At 42.8% G+C, this 23,327-nt stretch overlaps 1 protein-coding gene across 20 annotated transcripts in view; it reads right to left on the bottom strand.

Annotated features, from left to right (window-relative positions):
• The window catches only part of ZMIZ1 (zinc finger MIZ-type containing 1), a 621,029-nt gene that overhangs the window by 206,476 nt on the left and 391,226 nt on the right, over nucleotides 1-23,327 (bottom strand). For 19 of the 20 annotated variants that reach the window (XM_061634913.1, XM_061634912.1, XM_061634907.1 and 16 more), the window contains one exon: nucleotides 12,199-12,304. In XM_061634913.1, the coding sequence (XP_061490897.1) occupies nucleotides 12,199-12,304 (106 nt within the window). Of the gene's footprint in view, nucleotides 1-12,198; nucleotides 12,305-23,327 lie in introns of those variants that run through there. The other variant, XM_061634926.1, reaches the window with a different exon arrangement.

Genomic DNA, 23,327 nt, shown 5'->3' with positions numbered 1-23,327 from the left:
GCTAGAATAAAAGCAGTTCAATCAGTGGCAGTGAGGGGCCCTTCTGCCAGCCTCAACCATCTGTGAAAAGTTTCCCTTACACAGTATAGGTGATGCTTACTGGAAAATGCCTCAAAGTGTTGCTGAACTTTTGAGGGGAAAGTAAGGCTGCAATTCTACATATATTTGTAAGTGCAAATGTGACTTTCTTCTGAGTAAACATGCACAGGCTTGGGATGTACAGACATCTGTGACAAAGTACTAATGCGGATTCACTCTTTGTAACACAAACATATAAGCTAACTTTGCTGATCCTTCACAATAAGGAATCAAGTCTCTCTAGGCACAATTAGTTGCGTATTGGTGAAACATTACCACTTTACAACATTAAATGAAACTTTATTTTCTTTCTCCAGTGGTGATTAAGTCTCCATAATACCTCATGCCTGGTAGTGTAAAAACAAACAATTGCAGTAGGTAATTTCCTAAAAAAAGAAGGTAAGAGGTGCAAACAGGTTAAGTGACTTAGCCAAGGTTATATGGCATAAGTCAAAAGGAAAAGGATGAGAACTCAATAGTTATTGGCTTGTGATGCATTAGAACTCAATGCTTCAGACCACAATAGTTCTTCCAAAAGACATTTATCCTATTTAGAGGCAATGACAAAAATGCAGTTGACTCTAGTGGAGACTTTTAGCTTATATTGATTCTACACATATCACTGACGCAGGGCTTCAAACACAGAAGATTTTTAAAAAGACGTAAGAAGCTCATGCTACGGAATTCAAATTTGGAATCAGTCAAAATTTGAAAGACTTTGTTTTAAGTCAGACTGTGCCACATTTGGAACTCATCCTCTGTCTGAATCCCACTTTCAGGGTATATATGCTCTCTCTTTTTATTGCCAACATATAATTCTCAGCATATTAAATTGGGACTTCTTAGAAAATTAATACACCAAAACAAAACACAAAAAACCCACTGATACTTAGTCAATCACAAGAATAAGCTTTTTCTCTCTGTAAGCCACATCTCCAGATACACTCGAAATAACTTAGGAAACAAACCGCTTGAACAAACAGAGCAACCAAGTTGCATTCATTTTTTAAAAAGTTTAATTCCACTAGGTATTACAGAAAACCGATTCAAAACTGCAAAGGGCAAGGAGCAATCTTGACAACTTACTTAACAGTGGCCAGTTTGAACACTGTCCCTTCCTGAATTGTTCCACTCCAGACTGTAGATGGAACATAGTACGGAATGAAAAGAAAAACAATGCAGACGGAAAGTTAACATACTGAAGAGAGGGCTAAAATCCTTTTCCTTTACATGGTTTCTTTTGAAGTACAAAGAATGTTGTTAAAAATAGCAGCAGTGTGGTGCAACATTCAAACATGCAATAACTTCCACAGAGAGTGACATATAAGAGTGAAAAACTAATTTACAAGCTCAAATATGCACAATGGCATGTGGTAAGCCCTTCCTGTATCATATCAGGTCTGTACTACATGCCTTTTGTGCATATCTGAGCTAGCAGGTCATTTTTTCCCTTCTTGTATATCACTCTCTAATTTTTGATGTTGCAGGCAATTATAAACTATGCTTGCTAAATTTCTGGCCCTAAATACAGGGTGTTTTTTTTAAAAAAAAATCTACAGCAAGTTACCATTCCCAAGTAGTACAAATCCCTGTAAAAGGGCTATTGGATGCCCCAAAGAACACAGCTGGAAAGTGATGTAAGACACAAATGCCTGTTAGTGACAAAACTAATGTGTTAAATTTTAGGAGGATTTAAGGACACAGAGGTAACATGCAAAAGCACTCTGTGTCCCTTAAATGTCAACATGGGAAGAGGTCATTAATCTGCCAGATAAAGGTGTACAACATGAACTTCACTGAAAAGTAGGATGCGAAGTTTCTATCCCAAGGGAAGCACGGGGCCTATCCCTCTATGATACCCTGGCAAATACTGTAGAATCCCAGTGGAGGGTCTAAAAGTAGGAGAAATGAGTCATGAGCTGGGAAATCTGAACCTGAAATCTCATTTCAGCTATGAACTCTCAAGTGGCTTCAGGCACTAAATTTCATCAAATTATTTCATCAACAATATGGGGATAATAATATTGACCTACGTCGCAGGTTTGTTGTTTTTTTCAGTTTTAGTAAGGTAACTTATGTGAGATGCTATGAAAGCCCAAAAAACCCTATTTGATTATGATGACAAGTCACCCATGAAGGACCTAAAAGAAATGCAACCTCCATTACCCCCCACCCCCCACACCAAACACTCTCCTAATAATATGCATTTAAAACTATAAGCTTTTCTGAGGTTTTTATATTCTTTAATAACATTGACCAACACAATGATGATTCAGTGATGTTCTCATCTCACTGTATTATAAAAAGGAAGCCACTCAGAGTCAATCAAGGTTGAAATTTGGCTGTCATCTGAACTGAGCTGAAGGAAAGAACCTGAAGGAAAGAATTTCATGCTGAGCCACCTATCCAGGGTGGTCAAAGATTAATTCACTTCAATATCTGCAAAGGAACTTTTGCAGCATATTCTTGCTCTAAAGCCACTCCTGCCTCCTGTCTCCCCCTCCTCCTTATCTACCTGCAGAGATATCGAACAGTATCTCTCCCTGACAAAGCTTTGTATGATCTCATCCTGTACTCAGTTCCCTTGTCTGGCCCCTGCTTGCCCTCTTGCCAAGAGTAAAGAAGCACCAGGAGGAAAAAAGTACCACAACACATCATTAAATTATACTGTGAAATATTTAAGTTTAGCAAGTTTATTTCTGTCTTTTAGAGCCTACCCAATCCCAAATAAACACCAAAAGGAAAATAAACATATTTTACTGAGATCCCTTGAAAACATCACCTTCAGTTGTTTAAAGATAGAGGTAGTCAATGCTCATCTTCCTTGAGCCTCTAGAGCAAAAGTAGCCAACCTGGTGCCCTCCAGATGTTGTCAGATTACATCCCTGACCATTGGCTGGCTGGGCTGATGGGACATGGAGTCCAATACCATCTGGAAGGTAGCATATTGGCTCCCTCTGCTCTAGGAGCCTGAATAAGCATCTCAGGACAGAAACAAAATAAGCATAAATTCACTTGAGGGGAGAGGCATGAATTTGCTATTGCCACATTGCACAGGAAACACAAAACAGGATATGCATGTGTCTTTCACTTCTGTGGTCATTACTTCTGTGTACACACTCTCAATTCTGGACTGTAGGTACCTGAACACTTGGAGAGCTGAAGTGCAAGTCCTGGTAGCACTGAGCTTGTAGCTATACGAAGCATGGGGCAATCCTGAAGGAAGAGCCAATTCTAAGACAGAGTCAATTGAAGGCCAAGGAGTTTGCCCAAAGAACGGCAGGAAAAAAGATTCAGGCAGACAGAATGGTAGGAAAACTGATAAGGAAACTGACATAATTTCAACTTTCTAGGGAAGCTGGCATACTAGGATATACAGAGGATATAGGAGGCTGACAGGCAGGTCATAAACTACAGAGAGATGGGGAATGGAGTCATGGTAGGATCTGTAAAGACATTACCGTCCCTACATCCTCCACTCTGCAGTCTCAAGTGGCTCACCACAAGAGAGGGCTGTGTGCAGGCCTAGAGGCTTCTGGTTCAAATTGTGGCTGATCTAACACAGAGCCATCCTCAGTTAATGAAGGGTTACATTGTATATTGTATGTTACTTAATGGTTATGAATAAGCAGCAAACTAAGATTAGATTGGACTGAGGAAAGGAAGGGAACACACCATGATTCTGCAATGTGGACCTACATGCTATGCCATAACAAGTCAATTGTTTCAGGAGCATGTGATGTCATGTGCATTTTAAAAACACTGTCTCGTTTATCTTCAAGGTGGGAAATGCTGCATCTGACCTCATGCCAAGAGAGAGGAGCTAGCCTAGTATAGAACTTGTACATTGTAGAGATTAAGAGTCCAAGGTTGAGGCTGAACTGGGAAATCAACCAACTCCCTCAGTGGCCTTAGGCAAGTAATTATTATTTCAGCCTTACTTTGTCCTCCCATCTGCAATATAGGCAGGATCAGAATACAATCCTACCTTATAAGGGAGTGTTAACGATGACAGTGCTTAGTGCTTAGGAGTATTCAAACATATAATATGCTTTAACTCTAAGCATTATGCTTGTTAATAAAGGACAAAATGCCAATACTACAAAAAAAGGAGGTCATATGGCGCAAAAGGGACACAACTTTATTATATCCTTATTTTACAATCAAACTCTAATTTTTGTATACATGTTCACACCACTTGAAAGCCGCCTCCGCTTTCTTTAAAACAATTTAAATTAACCACAGGGATAACTGAAGATTAGCCAGGCTGAAGAAATAAGACTTAAAATCATCACTTCAGAAACCATGTTAGCAGCACAGATGGCCTCAAAAGGAGTTATTTCTCTAAGGAGATAAAAAGAGCTGGGAGCTTTAAATTGTGAAGGCCCTTAAGCCAAAATGTGGGAGAATGCACCATTCTAAAAAATATTGTAACCACATTGACAAGACAACCACTCTGTCTTCGAGCTGGCTGTGAGGGCCTGCACCTGGTGTCGGGCCAAGGAGTCAGGAAACTAGGGTTGCTCATAGTGTACCATCCACCCTGCTGCCCAGCAGCTTCTCTGACTGAGGTGGCGGAGGCCGGCTGTGGTGTTGGAGGAGCCCAGAACGATAGTGCTGGGCTATTTCAATGTCCATGCTGAGGCTGCCTCTAGTGTTCCGGCTTGGGACTTCATGGCTTCCATGACAACCATGGGGCTATCTCAAGTAGTCACTGGCCCGACACACAGGGCAGGGCACACCCTCGACTTGGTTTTTGCTCCAGATGGAGGAAGGGGTAGTCTGGAGATGGGGGGGATGGATGTCACCTCATTGTCATGGTCAGACCACTTCCTAGTGAAGTTTAGACTTCTGGGTCTGATCCTTCCCTGCAGGGGGGGTGGACAGATTATGATGGTCTGTCTCCGGAGACTAACAGAATCCACTGGATTCCTGAATGCCGTGGGGGAGTTCCCAGTAGAGTAGGTGACCCTGTTGAAGCTCTTGTCACACTGTGAAACAGTGAGGCGCATCGGGCTCTTGGCACGGTTGTCCCCGAGCATCCTCTCCGACATTGGGGAGCCCGGTTTGCACCTTGGTACACCAGTGAGCTAAGGGCAGTGAAACACACTGGACGATGGCTAGAGTGCAAGTGGTGAAAGATGTGCTGTGAGGTTGATCAGGCACTAGTAAAACATCATAACTATGCCTACTGTGTGGTGGTGAGGGCAGCATCCTCCATCTCATCCTCAAGTTACCATCCAGTGGAGCTTTCCATATTGTCAGGGGTCTGTTGACATCAACTCCAGGAAATGGAGCTTGAGACCCTTTGGAGGCCCACTATGAATTGTTTGCAAGGCACTTTGAGGGTAAAGTTGCTCGCCTCCATAGCAGTCTTGATGCCCCATCCACATCTACTGTTGTCCCCAATGAGGTGTTCAGTGCAACGTCTGCTGCAACTTCTTGGGAATAGTTTTGATTGATGCAGCCTGATGACATAGACAAGGTGCTTGCGTTGATGCGGCCAGCAACATGTCCTCTTGACCCTTGCCCTTCTTGGCTTATTAAAGCTTGCCAAGGGGGTTTGACCGAGTGGATCCAGGGTGTGGTCAACGCATCATTGTGGGAGGGAGTGGTTCCAGCTGCTTTGAAAGAGGTGGTGATCCAACCACTCCTGAAAAAGCCCACCCTGGACCCATTGGTTTGTGACAACTACCGACCGGTCGCAAATACCCCCTTTTTAGGGAAAGTGATTGAGAGGGTTGTGGCACAGCAACTGCAGGTACTCTTGGATGAAACAGATTATCTTGACCCATGAAAGTCTGGGTTCAGGACTGGTTATGGGGCTGAATCGGCCTTGGTCGCCCTGATGGGATGACCTTTAACAGGAGAAGGACAGGGGGAGTGCGACCCTGTTATTCTTACTTGATCTGTCAGCAGATTTGATACCATTGACCATGGTATACTTCTGGGCCAACTTGGTGAGATGGGTATTGGAGGCACTGTTTTACAGGGGTTCCAATCCTATCTCCAAGGTCACTCTCAGAGAATAGCATTGGGTGACTGTCTTTCAGGCCCCTGGCAGTTGTGCTGTGGGGTGCTGCAGGGTAAAACCTTGTCCCCCATGCTGTTTAACATCTATATGAAGCCCTTGGGAGTGGTCATCAGGAGATCTGAGGTGAGGTGTCAGCAGTATGCTGAAGATACACAGCTCTATTTCTCCCTAACATTTGAATTGGGAGAGGCCGTGCAAGCCCTTGACCACTGCCTGGACTCGGTGGTGGGCTGGATGAGGGCCAATAAACTGAGTCTGAATCCTAGCAAGACGGAGGCACTGTGGGTTGATGGTTCCCGAGTTCGGATAATTGGTCAGTTGCCTGCTTTGGATGGTGTCGTACTCCCTCTAAAAGAGCAGGTTCGTATTCTGGGGGTGCTCCTGGATCCATCTTTGTCGCTAGAGGCCCAGGTGACCTCAGTGGCTAGGAGTGCCTTTTATCAGCTTTGGCTGGTAGGAGAGCTGCAGCAGTTTCTGGACTGGGATAGCCTGACCACTGTTGTCCATGCACTGGTAACCTTCAGGCTGGATTACTGTAATGCACTCTATGTGGGGCTGCCCTTAAGGTTGGTCTGGAAGTTGCAGCTGGTGCAAAATATGGCGGCGAGAGTGCTCACTGGGGCAGAGTATTGCCAAGATGTCACCCCGCTGCTGAAAGAATTGCACTGGCTACCCATTTGCTACCGGGCCAAGTTCAAGGTTCTAGTTTTGGTGTATAAAGCCCTATACAGCTTGGGACCAGGATACCTGAAAGACCATCTTATCCCTTATATACCCAGTCAATCACTGTGCTCTGCAGGTGAGGGCCTCCTGCAGATACCATCTTATCAGGAGGTCCGTTCTGCACAACATAGGAAACGGATCTTTAGTGTGGCGGCACCTACCCTGAGGAATTCCCTCCCCTTAAATATTAGACAGGCACCATCTATGTGAACTTTTCGGTGCCTATTGAAGATTTTCCTCTTTCAACAAGCCTTTTGAGACCTATCCTAGTCTGCATCTGTGTTGGAATTGCTTTTTTATATGTTCTTAAACTTTCTTTTTTGAAATGTTTTTAATCTAAGATGTTTGGACTGCTTTTTTAAAGAAAAGTTTTGAAGATGTTTTGTTTTAATGTGTTTTAAAGTTCGTTTCTATGATGTTTTAATGTTTTTAGTGCTTTTGTTTGCCGCCCTGCGCTCCTGCTGGGAGGAAGGGTGGGATATAACAACAACAACAACAACAACGTCTTCTCTCTGAGATGGACTCACTTTGTCAGACAGACACATAAGTCTGTAAATACTTGGAAATGAAAAGCAAACATTGAAATATAGATAACTATGTTGAGAAGATCTCTGTACAAGATAAGAGGGCACTGGCTAAAGTATTGTAGCTAGATGCTTTGACCTGGATAGGCAGCTAGGAAGGTCCCCCAAGAGGGATCTTTTTTGTCCCACATTAAAGAAATGGGCAGACTGACTAATTTCAAATAACTTTGATTGCAAGAGTAGCTGACTTGCTAGGATCTCAGAAATGTCAGACAGGATCCAAAATAGTTTAGGAGAATCACTTCAGGTGTAGTTTAGTGGCTAAGAGTATGAGCTGAGAAATCCTCAGTTCAAATCCCCTATCTATCATGAACTTGTTAAGAGGCTATAGTGAGTCCAAGCCCATCATCTGCAATAATAGCATCATAATAATGGCCTTACAGAGTTGTAAGGATCATTGATGCAAATCATTCAAGATTTGTAAATGACTTCTTAATAACACGTTCTACAGTTGAAAGCCTACATGACTATAATTAAGAACTGCAAGTTAAAAATATTAATTTTAGTCATAATTATGGCATTTTCCTCAAGCCACTTACTGTTAAAATATTACTTTACTAAAACAGCTAGAAAGGGTCCACTTAGACAGTTTGGAAGTTGATCTCAAAAATTCCATTGTGCAGTGATGTTCTTTGAAGTCTGACCATGCTAAATACAGGGCTATGTGGTAACAACACACACAACAAGATCTCTGTGGAGGAAATGCTTTCCTAACCAGCAGCCATGCAAGTAGCGCAGAACACCAAATCTTTTAAGGAAAACAAAGTGGCTGATTCTAACAAGAAGATCTCAGCTCACAAAAACAACTGTACTGCTTCTCCTAAGTTAGTGGCATAAGGAAAATGTTTGCTGTCTCTTCTTAGAAAGGCAGGTCTTTGGGTCTCTAGAATCCTAGATACCGGTACGTAAGATTGAAGTGTGGCTAGAACAGGAAAATTGCACTCAAAAATCCTCCTGAATTTCCTTTATCTCAGTTGTATCTAAGTTAAGGTATCACTGTTTACAATCACAGAATCATATACATGCGAAATATATATACGCAAATATATAGTTAATGCCTCAGTTAACAAATCATCCAGGAAAGAAACTCCTTTTAACAAAGTCTTTTTTGGGTGAAGGGGCCATTGACATAGTCAGAATGTGGCTCCTTGTCCACTGGATTGCGGCAGATGCATGCAGCTTTCTCACACATGGCTGGAATGGTGCTCCTTGCCAGGTGGCGCAAACACCCCCACAGTAAACAGTGCTTCAGGTGTCCTGGAAGCACTGATTACTGCAGACGCGTCTGCTCTATTATAGGGGAGGATGGCAGAGAGAGACAAAGCACAGGGTGGTGGTGGTGGCAGCGGCTGCCCTTTACCTGCCTGCTCAAGTGCACAGAGAGGAGAACTGTGCTCAAAGCTTTAGATTACTACAACAAGATGCTACATGATAAAAGAAAAAAGGCAAAGCAGGCATCCCTGGATGCATTTTGGAAGAAGCCTTCAGGTGGGCTGTAGAAGGTTCACAATGTTGTCGTTTATTTATGTAAGTTTTAAGTGACCTGGTTGTTTCATTTCTGACATGTGTATTATTAGTTTTGAATAAAAAGTTTGCTGAAATATGTTGAACTGCTCTCATTTTTTGTGGTGTAGGAACCTATCCCTATTTTTTCTATGTTATTCCTACCTCTGGTAGGAACAGTTAAGTTTCTGTTAAAGAAGTAATGTCCAGGAACACATGTGCTTTGTTAATCGAGGTATTACTGTATATTACACACACACACACCAAGGTACACACTGGACTCAGGAATATTTCGTAAGCACCACGTAAAAGAAAAGAGTAGCCATACACCCTAGCATATTTTCATTTACAGTAGGCCCCGCTTTTCGGCATTCCGCTAATACGGCGGTGCCAGGGGCGATCAGCTGTAGCACGGGGAGCTCCAGCCGCCACGCTCCAACTGACAGCAATCAGCTGAAGTGCGCGAGCTCCCTGCGCTCCAGCTGATCACGCGCTCCAGCTGATCACGCGCTCCAGCTGATCAGCTGAAGCACTCAATCAGCTGGAGACCGGGGAGCTCACGCACTCCAGCTGATTGCTATCAGCTGAAACGTGGCAGCTGGAACACATTAGGGCCCCACTTTCCGGCGGTTTTCACTTTTCGGCGGGGGCCTGGAATGTAACCTGCCATATGAGTGGGGCCCTACTATATTAGTCTGAGCAACAGAACAAAATAATACCATGGGGCTGGGTCTAAAACATTAAAACACTGGTCTTTGACAGGTAGTTGTGATCCACAAATGGACCACTGCCATTTTTAAAAGTTATCCATCTTAGCTTTCCAGTATGTTCCTCAATGCAAAAAGTTGTTCACCTCTCATATGAAAGCTCGCTCCATAGACAACTTGAATTTCAGTAGCTCACCAAGGAAATTTGTTAACAGTCAGTTGTAAGAATAATACATTCAACTATGAATACTGCCCAGAGAGCTGAGTGCGTAGTGGAAAATGCTTGCTCCAATAACTCAGGTTTGTAAATAGCCATTTGCTATGCCATGGTCACAGTAAGTTAGAATTTAATCTAGGTGAATAAGCAGGGAAGTTTTTAAAATCTTTACCACCACCACCACTTTTAGAATTAGCAGCAGCAGCAGCAGCAAATACCATATAGCCTATTATGCAATGGCCTCCAGCAATAATTTCAACATTCACTGGTAAGAAGCATAGTAACATTTTTATGTGGGCTAGCAACTTTGGGAACACATTTGTAAGGCTGCAAACAATGTGATACATTCACCACTTTGAAAAACATTGCATCAGAGATATGGCAATAGTTGGACACAGGAGATAGGCACTCTTTTATCGTAATGTAGGTCTATGCTTTCTTGTCACAAACGAAGAAGCTCTACTAGACTAGAGCAAACAATTAGAAAATAAAGGGAAAACAATTAGAAAATATAGGGCGATTCACAAAAGGGAGTTCATCCCTTTAAAACAAACAGACAAAACTTTAAACAATTTATAGATGGATGGATCCCCATCCATCTATCCATTCTGTAGGAATTTTATGGAGGCAACAGATTTGTGATATTGATTTCTGGAATTGGAATTGTTTTTAATTGCAATGTTTTGCCCTGGGCTCCCTTTGGGAGGAAGGGCGGGATATAAATTTAATAATAAAGAAGAAGAATTTCACCAGACAGATGTCTGGAGTGTTGAACTCTTCTGGAGAGTTCATCAGATTTTTGTGTGTGTATTTTATTGTATTACAATTTGAATTATAATATAGAATAAATAAAAGAAGCAATAAAATACAATTTAAAATCTTATTGCATCTAGCACAGTGCATTACAGTTGCAAAAACAGGCAGAAAAATAATGAAGTGGTCTACCAAGTCCCTCAGTAATTCTCAAGTGGTTCATGGGGAAAAATAACTTGGGAACCACTGGTTTAGGTAAACAAGGCAACTTTAAATTATGGTTAATGATTCTGGCTTGATGCCTTAAATCAGTTTTTGCTAACCTGATGCCCTGCAGATGTTTTCGTCTACAAAACCCATCAGTTTCAGGCAGCTGAAACATCCAAAACACCTGCAGGGCACCAGGTTGGCAAAGGCTGCCCTAATAAATAATAGCTAAGACTAACTGCTATTTATCTCGTCTAGGCATAATGCTAAGCTTCAGTCAGTAGTCTGATCTACTCTTTGTGGTCATGCTGGGAGAGGAGAGGGAGGAGTGTATTAGCCCAAGACTTGTTCCTATACTGCTGAACGATACTTTAGGTCCATATACAGCCACTACATTATTGTTAACCAGCAAACATGCACTTGGAAAACATGTGCTTGCCATCATAACATATAGTTCTGCCCAGAGATTATTTTTATGTAGAAAAACTGTCATGGATAAAGTGGCTGTACTAATCACCTGAACAATAACAATACAATCCTGAATACAAACAAGTTCTTAGAACCAAAGCAAACCCAGCAATAATTAAGAAACACAACAAAGTCTAGTGACAACCACCTGTACAACTGAAAGCTTAATTGTCATTTTCCTGCATAATTACTCACATTGCTGAAGTTTTTCCATTTATAATTGCTTCTTCTGCAGTGATGAAACCTGCCACTTTACTGCTTCATATATCTCCACCTTCCCACACATAAGTATCACGTTTGTGACACTTGTCTGCAAAAACTGATATGCAGCTTTCACAACACAAATCCCAATCACTGTGTTATTCCCATGCATGTTACGTGCAATAAGTTTAACTGTGCATTACGTTCTCCATTCAAAAGCACGGAATCCTGCTATCCAATACAAAGCAGTAATTAATTGTTATTGCAAATAACTTCAGCTATTGGTTTTACTGAACATCATATCATACATCCACTTTTAGCACCTCTTCCCCATGGATTGGATGTTTTTAAACTTGAAGCCTTATTTGGAACAGCAGATATGTATCTTCACTGAGAAGGAAAAGTCATGATAATTACAACATCCTTGCTTTTAGCAGTGTGAGTAATTGTACTGGAAATATCAAAGATCTGTCAGAAATGTCTGTCTGTCTGTCTGGTACACCTCCCCAACGCCCAGACAGCACTTCTCTGCAGCTGGTGTGGAGAATAAATGAGGAACAGAGGAAACTCATGTAAAGTATCTAGTTTCAGTACATCACACAAGTAATGCTAAAATATATGGCAGAAGTCTATCCATTTCCTACAGCAGAGTAAAGTACATTCCAAAGTGTGTCAATATTCTCTCAATAGGCAACTGCTAGAAAGAAAACCGGCTTTCCTTACCAGCTGATTTTGGTGTGAACTTGTCTCTGTTGGCTGCACAGACGGCCAGCAGCCTGTATCCAAGATCCAGGTCAAAGCCCTGCTGTGCTGCCACTCTGCTAACAACCTGAGAAGAAGGAAGAAAGGGAATCATTCACTGAGAGTTACTGCACAGCTATAAGGTACTTGCCAAAGTGTCTGCAGTGGCACCTACAATATAAAGAAAAATGCCAGGGAGATTTTTTCTTTCTTTCAAAATACTGTGATTTATATAGCACTTTTATGATGCAAGAGGTGCATTAATGTCTTTCACATTTAGCCACATCGTGACAACCCCGTAAAACAGGCCACAACAATTCCAATTTACAGTCTGCAGGACTGAAGCTGAGAGAGTGTGACTTGGCACAGGGTCATCCAGATTGTCCAGGAATGAACACAGACTTCAACTTGGGTCCAAGCCCATAGCTATCTATCCACTGGAACACACCGTCTTTCACAGCTTCATCAGGAGAGTGAACATTGAATGCGAGAGCCATCACTTTGTTCCTTTTGCTATAAGAGAAAAGCTCCTCAAATACAAACGTAACTACCAAGGTTTTAAAATAAGCAAGTTCTTAAAGGGACTTTTCATGGGGTCAGCTGTTGCATGTTTTACTGTAATTGAGACTTGGCTTGAGATCTTAACTACTACTTCAGAGAACTGTATTGTCCTGCTTATATATACATTTCTTTAATCAGTATCAAGAGGAAAGAGAGATAGAGAGATAAGCCCAGACAAATAGACAGTAGGTTCAGGTAAACCTCAGGTACAGGTAAGTGTGGTATTGTGCCAGGTCACATGCTATTGTCTCTCCAGGGAAAATGATCCAAGAAGAAGGAAGGGCCTCTCTGATGCTGGGCAGAGATATGCTTGTACAAGCAGGGCCTATCATTTACATAGCATTATCTGGATCCTGTAAAATCAGTCAAACGTGCTCTTCAAAAACTCAGTTGTTGCATTTAGAATAAAACATGCCATTTCAGCACAACAAAATGTAGGGGAATGGATTTGATTAATTTTAATTACTTATTTTGAGCCCCCTCAAAATAATTGCATTACAATGAAGAGAACTGCTTTCATGCAGCCTGTCGCCCTGTTCTCCAACTCACAGCTGTAATCAGATCAGCAGAACCTCCAGAACCCAAACGTAGCCTCAATTCATACCCACTATATCTTTGTGTATTATTTCTGAGTTGTGCCAACATTCCTTTAAAATAAAGTTAAAGACAAACAATAAGACATTTAGTGACATTATTTTTCATTAATTTAACACCAAACTTTATTTCCAGCTTGCAATTCAAGAAATAAATTGTTTTTTGTCACCTCTGCTTCAAGACAAAAGACCTTTGGTGAATTAAAGAGGGCACTCATTAGTGTGCAATTATCTGTGTCCAACACTGGCTTGCCATAAAATAATGATAGAGAAGAGAATGGAAAACAAAGATATGTGCTAACCTATAAATGGTAATGAAATGTTCCTATTCCACATTAACTAGTCAGCACAATTGCATTGCTCATATTAATCTGAACTGCCCTGCAGTATCCACTTTTCCTAATTAACAATAAAGATTCACAACATGAATAATATTGAGGTTGATGGATGGATAGTTTGTTGTTGCTGCAATTTAAAAACTAAGAGCTAAACATTTGCAGGGGAAGCTGATGTGTAGAACTCCACGATCACATTTATACTCTCCAACTTAGACTACCAGTGGATCCACATCAGCCAATACAGCATTTATACTTTGTGCCAGATTTGATTTGTAAATCTTTAAGGTGCCACAAAACTCATTGCTGTTTTATTTGCTTTAGTTTTCAGAAGATCTGCTGATCAGATTTTTCCAGTGGAAGCAATATGAAAGGGAAAGTATGTCTGATTCTTAGTTTCAAGCTAACTTCTGTCTGTTTGGACAGAAACAGATGGGGAAGTATCCTTTTTCCAAATGCTGCATCCTTTGTACTTTCTTATTTTCAACAGGAAATATGGGGATAGTCACATTATTCATAACATACATACAATGCAATAAAACTAAAGGGGAAACAGCATTGGTTTAATCTCAATGTGAGTTACATAATACTATGGAAGTGACATATTTAAGCTTGTCTATCTATTAACAAAAGTTACTAACTCACAAAATTTATGTTTCTGACAGCTTACTTATATACTTCTGTTGGGTCATTTGTGATCTAACAAAAATAAAAAGAACCACCATTTGTGAAGATTGTTCACCCGCCTGGTTTCCAGGAAATTGTTTTTAATCATTACAGGGCACCAGGTAAGGGGCCACGTATAAGCCTGCTATAAATGCAGATAACACCAGAGCTTGGAAGTAACACGTTACAAATAACGAGTTACTTGTAATTTATTTTTTTGAGTAACAAGTGGGTAACTTCGTTACATTTTGCTTGTAACAGAACGAGTGGTAATTTCATTACTTTTCAACTGCAACTGTAATGTTTTCGGCATTACTTTTGGACGTTACTGGGGGGAAGCAGGGGAAGTCTTCTGCTCCTGTGGTTGGTGGACAAAAGACATGTGCCTCACACTGGGCTTCTGTGCAGCGTTGCTCTTCCCTCGAGCTCTGTGTTAGGAGGCCATAAGGGAGGAGGTGGAGAGAGAGAGAAAAATGCTTCAAGAATGGACGGTGGTGGAGAAGAAAGGAGTGGAGGGAGAAAGCTGGAGGGCAAGGAGGAAGAAGGAGGAGGAGGAGGAAGCAGCAGAATGGAGGAGAAGAGCTGTGCAGGTGAGTGACTATGATACGAGTGTGTGTGAATTAGGGTTACCCTTTCGGGCTTGCAGTGGTGATCTCTGGATGGTGGATCTCCACTTGCTCGCCCTACCCCACCACCCACCCGCCTGCCCGCTCGATCACTGGCCCTACTGCCCCCACCCCCCGCTCTCTCACCCTGCCTGCTCGCTCACTCGCTCACTTGCCTTACTGCAAGTGATACGAAGAGGATTGAACCTGGGACCTTCCATATGCAAAGCATGTGTTTCCCAGTGAGCTACAGCCCTTCTGTCTTCTAAAGTTAATTAAATGCACCAGATTTTCAACCACTGTGCTACATTCTAACTCAATTAAACTAGTGGAAGCGTTGGCAGCAGTTGCCAAAAGAATGCTCCATTTGCTGCTTTATGAGATCAGAACCCTTAAAATCCACTTATAAAATAGTCTACTCTCATTATTCTACACTACAAGAGGGATGGCCTTACAATTAAGGCAGGGATAGATAACTGGCACTTCAGGAGCCAAGTGTGGCTCCCAGGATAACCCCTGAGTCCAATACCCCTTTCTTTATGGATCTTAGCTGTTTTCTGCCAAGCTAAGGTATAGGCAGAGGGCTCTTTAATCTCTTCCCCATCAAGGTGGAGAGCAACAGATGTTCTGGCAAAGTTCTGTCTTTATTATCCATTCCACCTGCTGACTCATATGCCAGATGATCCAAGACGTGAGGCAAATGAGAGCACTTGGTAGGAAAGGCAGGGCTTATGAGCTAATGTTGGCCCTTTCTTAATTCAAATATGAACCCTGTTAAAAATGAGCTGCAAACCAAGATTTTTAAAAATGTTAACATATGTTGTGTGTGCATGATTTGCCCCTTCTTGCTATGGCCCACAGGGAGGGGCGCCATGGTATTTCAATAGAGGGGGTGAAATGATGGCATGTTGAGAGACCAAGTTAAGAACCTGGTGCAAGCAAGGTAGAATGTGAAAAAGGATAAGGCAATGCTGCTGGCAAGATTAGGAAATTCAAAGAATTTCAGAGCCCTGAAGAGGAGAGAGAACAGGTAATAACAAGAAATATGGGCAAAGTTTGCACTGAAATTCCAACTCAGTTCCCAGAAGGCTCAGAATTTAACTTTTAACTCTAGTGCTGATCCTAACATAAGGAAAAAATACCCTGCAAATGAAGATGGCAGACATGGATCTGATGCAAGCTTGAGCTCTGACAACAGGAAACTACAACAAGCAAATTGGCCCACTATTTTTCTTCATTTCTGCATAACCACCCATTTTTCCCCTCTGCGTGCAAGGATTTCTTTTCTGTTTTCAGCCAGGAAACAGAAAAGGATCACTCACTACAGCTTGTTCTGGTTCCATAATCACAACACCATATTGCTAGGATAATGTCTCTCTTAGTCTACTTTTCTTGCTAATCAAGAATTTAAAAACTACTCATTACAAAACTAGTTTTGAACAAAATTTGCAATTCTCAGGGAATCTCTTAACTGGTAGAAAGAGACAAGTGCATACCCCCCCTGCTGGCATCAGAATGAATTTTCCTCCATTCAGTTTTGCTAGTTTTTCTGTTACTGAAAAATGACAATGGCTAACACAAAATATTCTGCCTTTAGCCACTTGCAGACACTTGAAATTATCCAAATATTTATTGTCCTCTCATGTTTCTACAACATATGCACCCAAAGCAAGAATCAAAGTAAACATACATAAAAATAAAAATGTTAAAAACAGAATAAAAACTAAAAATAGCAGCACTAAACTAGAATAAATTGAAGGTGGCAGTAGAAATATTTGCAATTAAAATTCTGCAGACTGGATAGTAATTTCAGTTTATCTTTTGGCAATAGGCAAAGATATAAATGTTGAATGAGTAATAAATCAGAAACGTTTCATAATAAAATAACTGGAGAGATAATAATTAAATAACCTAATGTGGGGAAGGGATTCCTAGAGTGTCAAATGTCTAACGGAGATGTTTCTTGGGCAGACATGGAAATTATGATGCATACATTCCATTTTAAATAAAGTTCTTAAAGAGAGGTCCTGGATATGACGTCTTGTTCTTATTCCTGAGAGCCAAAGTTTTCCAACATATTCCTGCCCCCTCATTCAGAGGATTATGTCCAGTTGTTTACAAAAGAAAATGGGTTAACAATGTGTCTTATGGCTGCTTTCCATACTTTGTTACAGAAAGTGCTTTAAAAATACACTTTTATGCCAAAAAATTGCATTAATAATAAGAGGAATAGATGAGGGTGAGGCTTAAGAATCCAGATTGCTTCAGCACTAAAAGGTTCCTCTTTGCAAGTTCTGCCCTTGTTTATTTTTGCTTCATTTTCAGAGCAGTTTGGGAGATGAGTGATGAATTGCTGTTTAATCAGTCCGCTTCTGTTGTGGAGGGGTTTAACTTACTGGTTTCCATTCATTTTCTTATTATTTCTTTCATAGCAAACTAGCAATAACAACTATTACAACATATTTCATTTATGAATCGCTTCTCATGAGGCATCCTGAAGCGATTTATAATATAATAAAGACATATTTAAAAATAATGCAACAATGCCAGGAATCAAAGCCCACATTCCATCCTGTACCTCCAGTAAAGAGCAGAAGCTGACTAAATAAGGGACAATTAAGATGCAACCCCCACATTGCAATGAACATGAAGCAATAATGGGGTGGAAGCTGCAAGAACAAAACTTTTAATTAAAGGCACAGTAGGCCTTAAAAGCCTTAACAGCACTCTTCCTCTTCTCACTGGATAAGCTGGCACTATAATAATGCTTTACTGCAAAAATCGGGACAAAGCAGTTCTGAAAAAAACATCGGAGGACAACATATTAAGCACCGGACTGCAATAATGAGAATACAAAGGCAGAACAGCTTTAGCTTCAGAGGCAAACCATTTTTGTGTCCCCATATTGCAGCTGGGTGCAGGCAATGAAACTGAGAGAACACTGGCTTTCCTGAGGCCATCCATTGAGCCTGGGGCTAAGTAGATTTCAGCTGGGGACTTCCTGGCTCACAACACATTCGTAATCATCATGCCACACCAGCTCAATACACCTCATTGAATATGTTTGTATGCACACCGCTATACAGTATCACACAAGAGAATATTTATTGATCCAGTGACCATTCCAACCAATCAGAAGAAGACAATACAACAGCAAGATCATCATAAATTAGTGATCATCATGTATTTTAGCCCTAATATTAATTACAATATTTTAAAATTTCACAACATTTAAAAATAACAAAGGGACAGATATCATTTAAACATATTTCCCAAAGAACTGCATCAGATGTATCTGGGAAAAGTTCCAGGATGGCGTGCAGCAATCTACCCTCACGCCCTTGTAGAAACTACAGTACAGAAGCATGTGTGCAATATCTTATACTAATATAATGGCACTCTCCTCAACTCAGCAGGATTGGGTAGGAATAGAACTGAAAAAAATATTCAAAGTCCTCCATTCATCCATGTTCTAAATAGGACAACTGGCCCTATTTTAACAGTATAATTGCTTTTGGGTGAACCCTTTGTTTTTTAAAAAAACTTAACAAAGTACATGCATTCCTGGACATTACTGTTTTAACAAAAACGTTGGTACCAGAGGCAGGAATGATATGGAAAGAATGGGGATAGGTTCCTACACTACAAAAAAGAAGAGCAGTTCAACATATTTCACCAAACTTTTTATTCAAAGCTACGCATGTCTGAAATGAAACAACAAGGTCGGGTAAGGCTTGCATACAGACCACTTGAAGGCTTCTTCCAAAATGCATTCAGGGATGACTGCCTTGCCTTTTTTCTTTTATCAAGTAGCATCTTGCTATAGCATTCTAAAGCTCTGAGCACAGTTCTCCTCTCAATACACTCGAGCAGGCAAGCAAGAAGCAGCCATCATCCCCCCCCCTGTGCTTTTTCTCTCTCTGCCATCCTCCCCTACACGTGAACAGATGAGTCTGCAGTGAACAGCACTTCCAGGGAACCTGAAGCACTGTTTACTGTGGAGGCGTCTGTGCACAGCTTGGAAAAGTTAGTTTTTTTGAACTACAACTCCCATCAGCCCCAGCTAGCATGGCCACTGGATTGGGCTGATGGGAGTTGTAGTTCAAAAAAGTAACTTTTCCAAGCTCTGCGTCTGGTGCCACCTGGCAAGGAGCACCATTCCAGCCATGTATGGAGAGCTGTCTGTAGCAGCCACAATCCAGTAGACAAGGAGCCACAGTCTGACTATGTCCCAGTGTCTGCCCCTGCCATGTCCACCACATAAAAAAAAAGACTTTGTTACAAGGAGCTTCTTTCCTGGAGAATTTATTAAATGAGGTATTACTGTATACAGTATATAAGCAAACTTTTTCATGGACTGGTAACTTTTATTGACTGATTTGGAAAGTTGGTCAAAACCCCTTCATTTAGCCTTATGGCCCTGAGGAGGAGTAATCCCACCCCTCAAAGCCACCATCTTCTGACCCCTAATAATCTGTCACCCACAACTTATAGGAAGAGAAAACTCAGGTACTCTGTCAGAAAAAGGGTGGAGAGATAAACAACAGGAAATAAGAGGGGAACTAATCACTGCATATGGCCCCACAAGCTCCATCCTCTGCCCCTCCCCCACAAACCAGGCATACTTGGTGTCAGGGGCTCAGATGTCCAGGTGCCAGGTTGGGGGTATGAGGATTCAGAAACGGAGGAGGAGGGACCCAGTTCGTTAGAGCAGACTGGAGAAGGAGAGGAAATTCCAGAGATAGCGTTGCATAGCAACGGAGACCTTGACGGTCTCACAGAACTGGAGTCTTCCCTCGAAGTTCCCATGCTGCCTCCTGAGCCAGAGAAAAGCGGCGAGAGATTGCAAGACAGTTTGAAGCTTGACCCCCCTCTTTCCCCCATCCCAGAGTCGGAGACTTCAGAAGAGGAGGGGCCCGTGCTTCCCCCATCGCCACGTACGCGAAGACAGTTGAAAAGACAGGAAAGGAAGGGGGGCAGGAGGGTGGTGACCGAGGGTCCGGTAAGGAGGAGCAAAAGGCTTCGCGCCCGTTTGCCCCCCTCTTAAGGGACAGGCGGGAAAGTGGTCCCTTGCTCTGTCAACTTTCTTCCACGTCGCAGGACCTGTAACTTTGTGTTGCTTCATGAGAAGGCACAGTCTATGTTTGGATATTACCTTAATAAAAACTGAATTGCTTTCAACCACAAGCCTGGTTCCTGAGTCCCATCCTGGGCCTGACAGCTTGACAGAGCCACCTAATTCACCCTCTACGCTCTCTTCACTTGACCATGACAAGATGTCAAAGGGAGCGGCGGGGGGACCAAATCCCACTTCTGAGACGGAAGAAGTGAGACGTTTGAGGACTAATGTGGCTGATCTGCAGACGGATGTTCAAACCTTGCTGGCAGCAGTCAAGGTGCTAAAGACGGATAATCAGGCCTTGCAAGCCACGGTCGATCGGATGCGGGCAGCCCCTCCAGCCGCGGCGGTGAAGGTTCCCATTGGATTACCCCCAAAGTATGCGGGGCAAAGTGATCAGTTGGCAACTTTGTGGCTCAATGTGAGTTATACTTGGATGTCAGGAATGCAGAATTTCCGAGTGATGGGGCTAAAGTGGCCTTCGTGATCAGCCTCCTGGAGGGAGAAGCTGCAAAATGGGTGACCCCGTACCTGGTGAGAAAGGATACCCTCCTAGGAAGATACAGAGGATTTATACAAGAAATGACCGAGATGTTTCAAGACCCGCAACGAGCTGAAACAGTAGCGCGGCAGCTAGGCGCACTGAAACAAGCCAAAGGAACTGTTTCCAAGTACACTAATGCTTTTAAAATTTTGTCCCAGGAAACTGGTTATAATGAGGCAGCCTTGATGTTTATGTACTGGAGTGGATTAAATGCTGAGATCCTGGATGAGCTGGCCAGGACCTCCCCCCCCACTGACCTGCCAGGGCTAATCCGGCAATGTTTACAGATCGATCACCGGCTGGAAGGAAGGCGCCTGGAAAAGAAACAGGAGGTCCCGAGATATTCAGCCTCGGCATCCCGCAGCAAGGTCCTTTCCACTTCAGGAACGGCAGGTAATGCACCCGAGGGACAGGGAGGGGCTAGGCTGAGACTGTCAGAAGAAGAAAAAGAGAGACGACGCCGAGAACGTTTATGCTTTTATTGTTCGAAACCGGGCCATGTGGCCAGAGATTGTGGACTGAAAGGGGGGAAGGCAGAGCCGTCGGGAAACTAGAACACCCAGTCCAAGTGCAGGCCGGTGGACTGGGGGCAGCGTTGTATAAAGGCCCTCCAATGATCCAACCCCCCTCCAAAGGAGTGTTGGTTCTACCTATTCGGATTACAACTTCCCAAGGAGTGATGTTTAACTCTACTGCATTAATTGACAGTGGGGCCTCCACGAATTTTATGGATGCAAAGTTAGCCAAGCGTTATGGAATTTCTAGATGGAAACTGGACGCTCCCCTATCTGTGGAGACCATCGATAGGAGACCCCTGAAGTCAGGAGGGGTGACACACGCCACGGAGGAATTGAAACTTCAAATTCCTGGGCATGAGGAGCTCATTTCGCTGTACGTGTCAGATCTCTCGAACTTTGAGGTGATTTTGGGAATGCCCTGGCTAGCCAAGCACGAACCCAAAATAAGCTGGAAGGAGGTGGTGGTGTGGTTCACCTCACAATATTGTCAGGAGAACTGTCAACCCGAAGGAATCAAGAACACCTTAGCGGGGGCAGTACAAGAGAGCGAGCAAGTGACCCTTCCTTCGAAGTATGAGGAATTCAAAGATGTATTTGATGAAAAAGAGGCGGAGACTCTACCCCCCCACCGCCCTTACGACTGTGCGATTGATCTCGTGCCAGGAGCCAGCATCCCATCGGGGAAAATTTACTCTGTCACAGAGATTGAGAGGGAGGCCCTGAAGGAATTTCTGGAAAAGAACCTGAAGCGAGGATTCATACGTCCCTCATAGTCCCCTGCTGGAGCGCCCCTGTTGTTTGTGAAGAAGAAGGGGGGGGAGCTCAGACCTTGTAACGACTACCGGGCATTGAATCAGATCACCATCCCTAACAGTTACCCACTGTCCTTGATTTCAGAGCTACTAGACCGCCTGCGCTCAGCAAAAATCTTCACGAAGTTGGATTTAAGAGGAGCGTACAATCTGGTCAGGATGAAGGAGGGACATGAATGGAAAACAGGATTTCTGACTTCTTACGGTCAGTTTGAATATTTGGTCATGCCGTTCGGATTTTCGGGGAGTCCAGGCGTGTTTCAAAAGTTCATGAACAACGTGTTTAGAGACCTGTTGGACACGTATGTAATTTGTTACTTGGATGATATCCTAGTGTTCTCAAAGAATCAAGAAGACCATGACCAGCACGTAAAAACTGTGTTGAGGAGACTGAGAGAAAATCATCTGTATGCTAAGCTAGAGAAATGTGGATTTGACCTCAAGTCTCTGGACTTCCTTGGGTACCGAATCTCAGCGGGGGGAGTGGAGATGGACCCAGGGAAAGTGAGTTGTATACTGGACTGGGGTCAACCTGTCACCAAAAAGGATGTACAACGTTTTCTAGGGTTTGCCAATTACTACAGAAAGTTCATTCCAGGGTTCTCCAAATTAACAGCCCCCCTGACTGACTGTTTAAGGGGAAAGAAGAAATTCCAATGGACAGAGAACGCCACAAACACCTTTGAGGAGCTGAAAAGAAGATTTGCTACTGAAACCATTCTGCGCTTCGCCGATCCAACCCGCCCCTTCGTCGTGGAAGCCGATGCTTCGGATTTTGCCATCGGGGGGGTCCTTCTGCAATTAGACCAAGAAGGGAAGGAGCTGCACCCCTGCGCGTACTTCTCTAGAAAGTTAAAGCCTGCAGAGAAGAACTATACAGTTTGGGAGAAGGAACTACTACCCATCAAGGATTCTTTTGAGAACTGGAGACAATACTTGGAGGGGGCCTCTCATCAGATTGAAGTGCGCTCCGACCACAAGAACCTGGAAAGCCTGCAAACAGCCAGGAAGCTGAACCAGAGACAGATAAGGTGGTCCCAGTTCTTCACTAGGTTCAACTTCAAGATTACTTATCATGCTCATGCTAAAAACCAGAGAGCAGACGCCTTATCCAGACAACCACAATTCCAAGGAAGTGGATACGATGACCAGCCTCAATACGTGATCCTGCCAGAGAAATTAATGTTGGGATCATGTCAGCCTTCATGGGAAGAAGAACTAAAAAGGGCACAACAGGCAGATGCAGACCTGCAACGATATATTCAGGAGGCGGGACAAGATCAAGATCCAGAAGTAAGTTTCCACTGGCGAGATGAGCTATTATGGTTCAAAGCAGCCAGGTATGTGCCAGAAGGAGA

The sequence above is a fragment of the Rhineura floridana genome, chromosome 7 (genome assembly GCF_030035675.1).
Source record: "Rhineura floridana isolate rRhiFlo1 chromosome 7, rRhiFlo1.hap2, whole genome shotgun sequence".
Lineage (NCBI taxonomy): Eukaryota > Metazoa > Chordata > Lepidosauria > Squamata > Rhineuridae > Rhineura > Rhineura floridana.
Note: the sequence above shows the minus strand (reverse complement) of the source record. Positions and strands in the feature narration are given on the sequence as shown.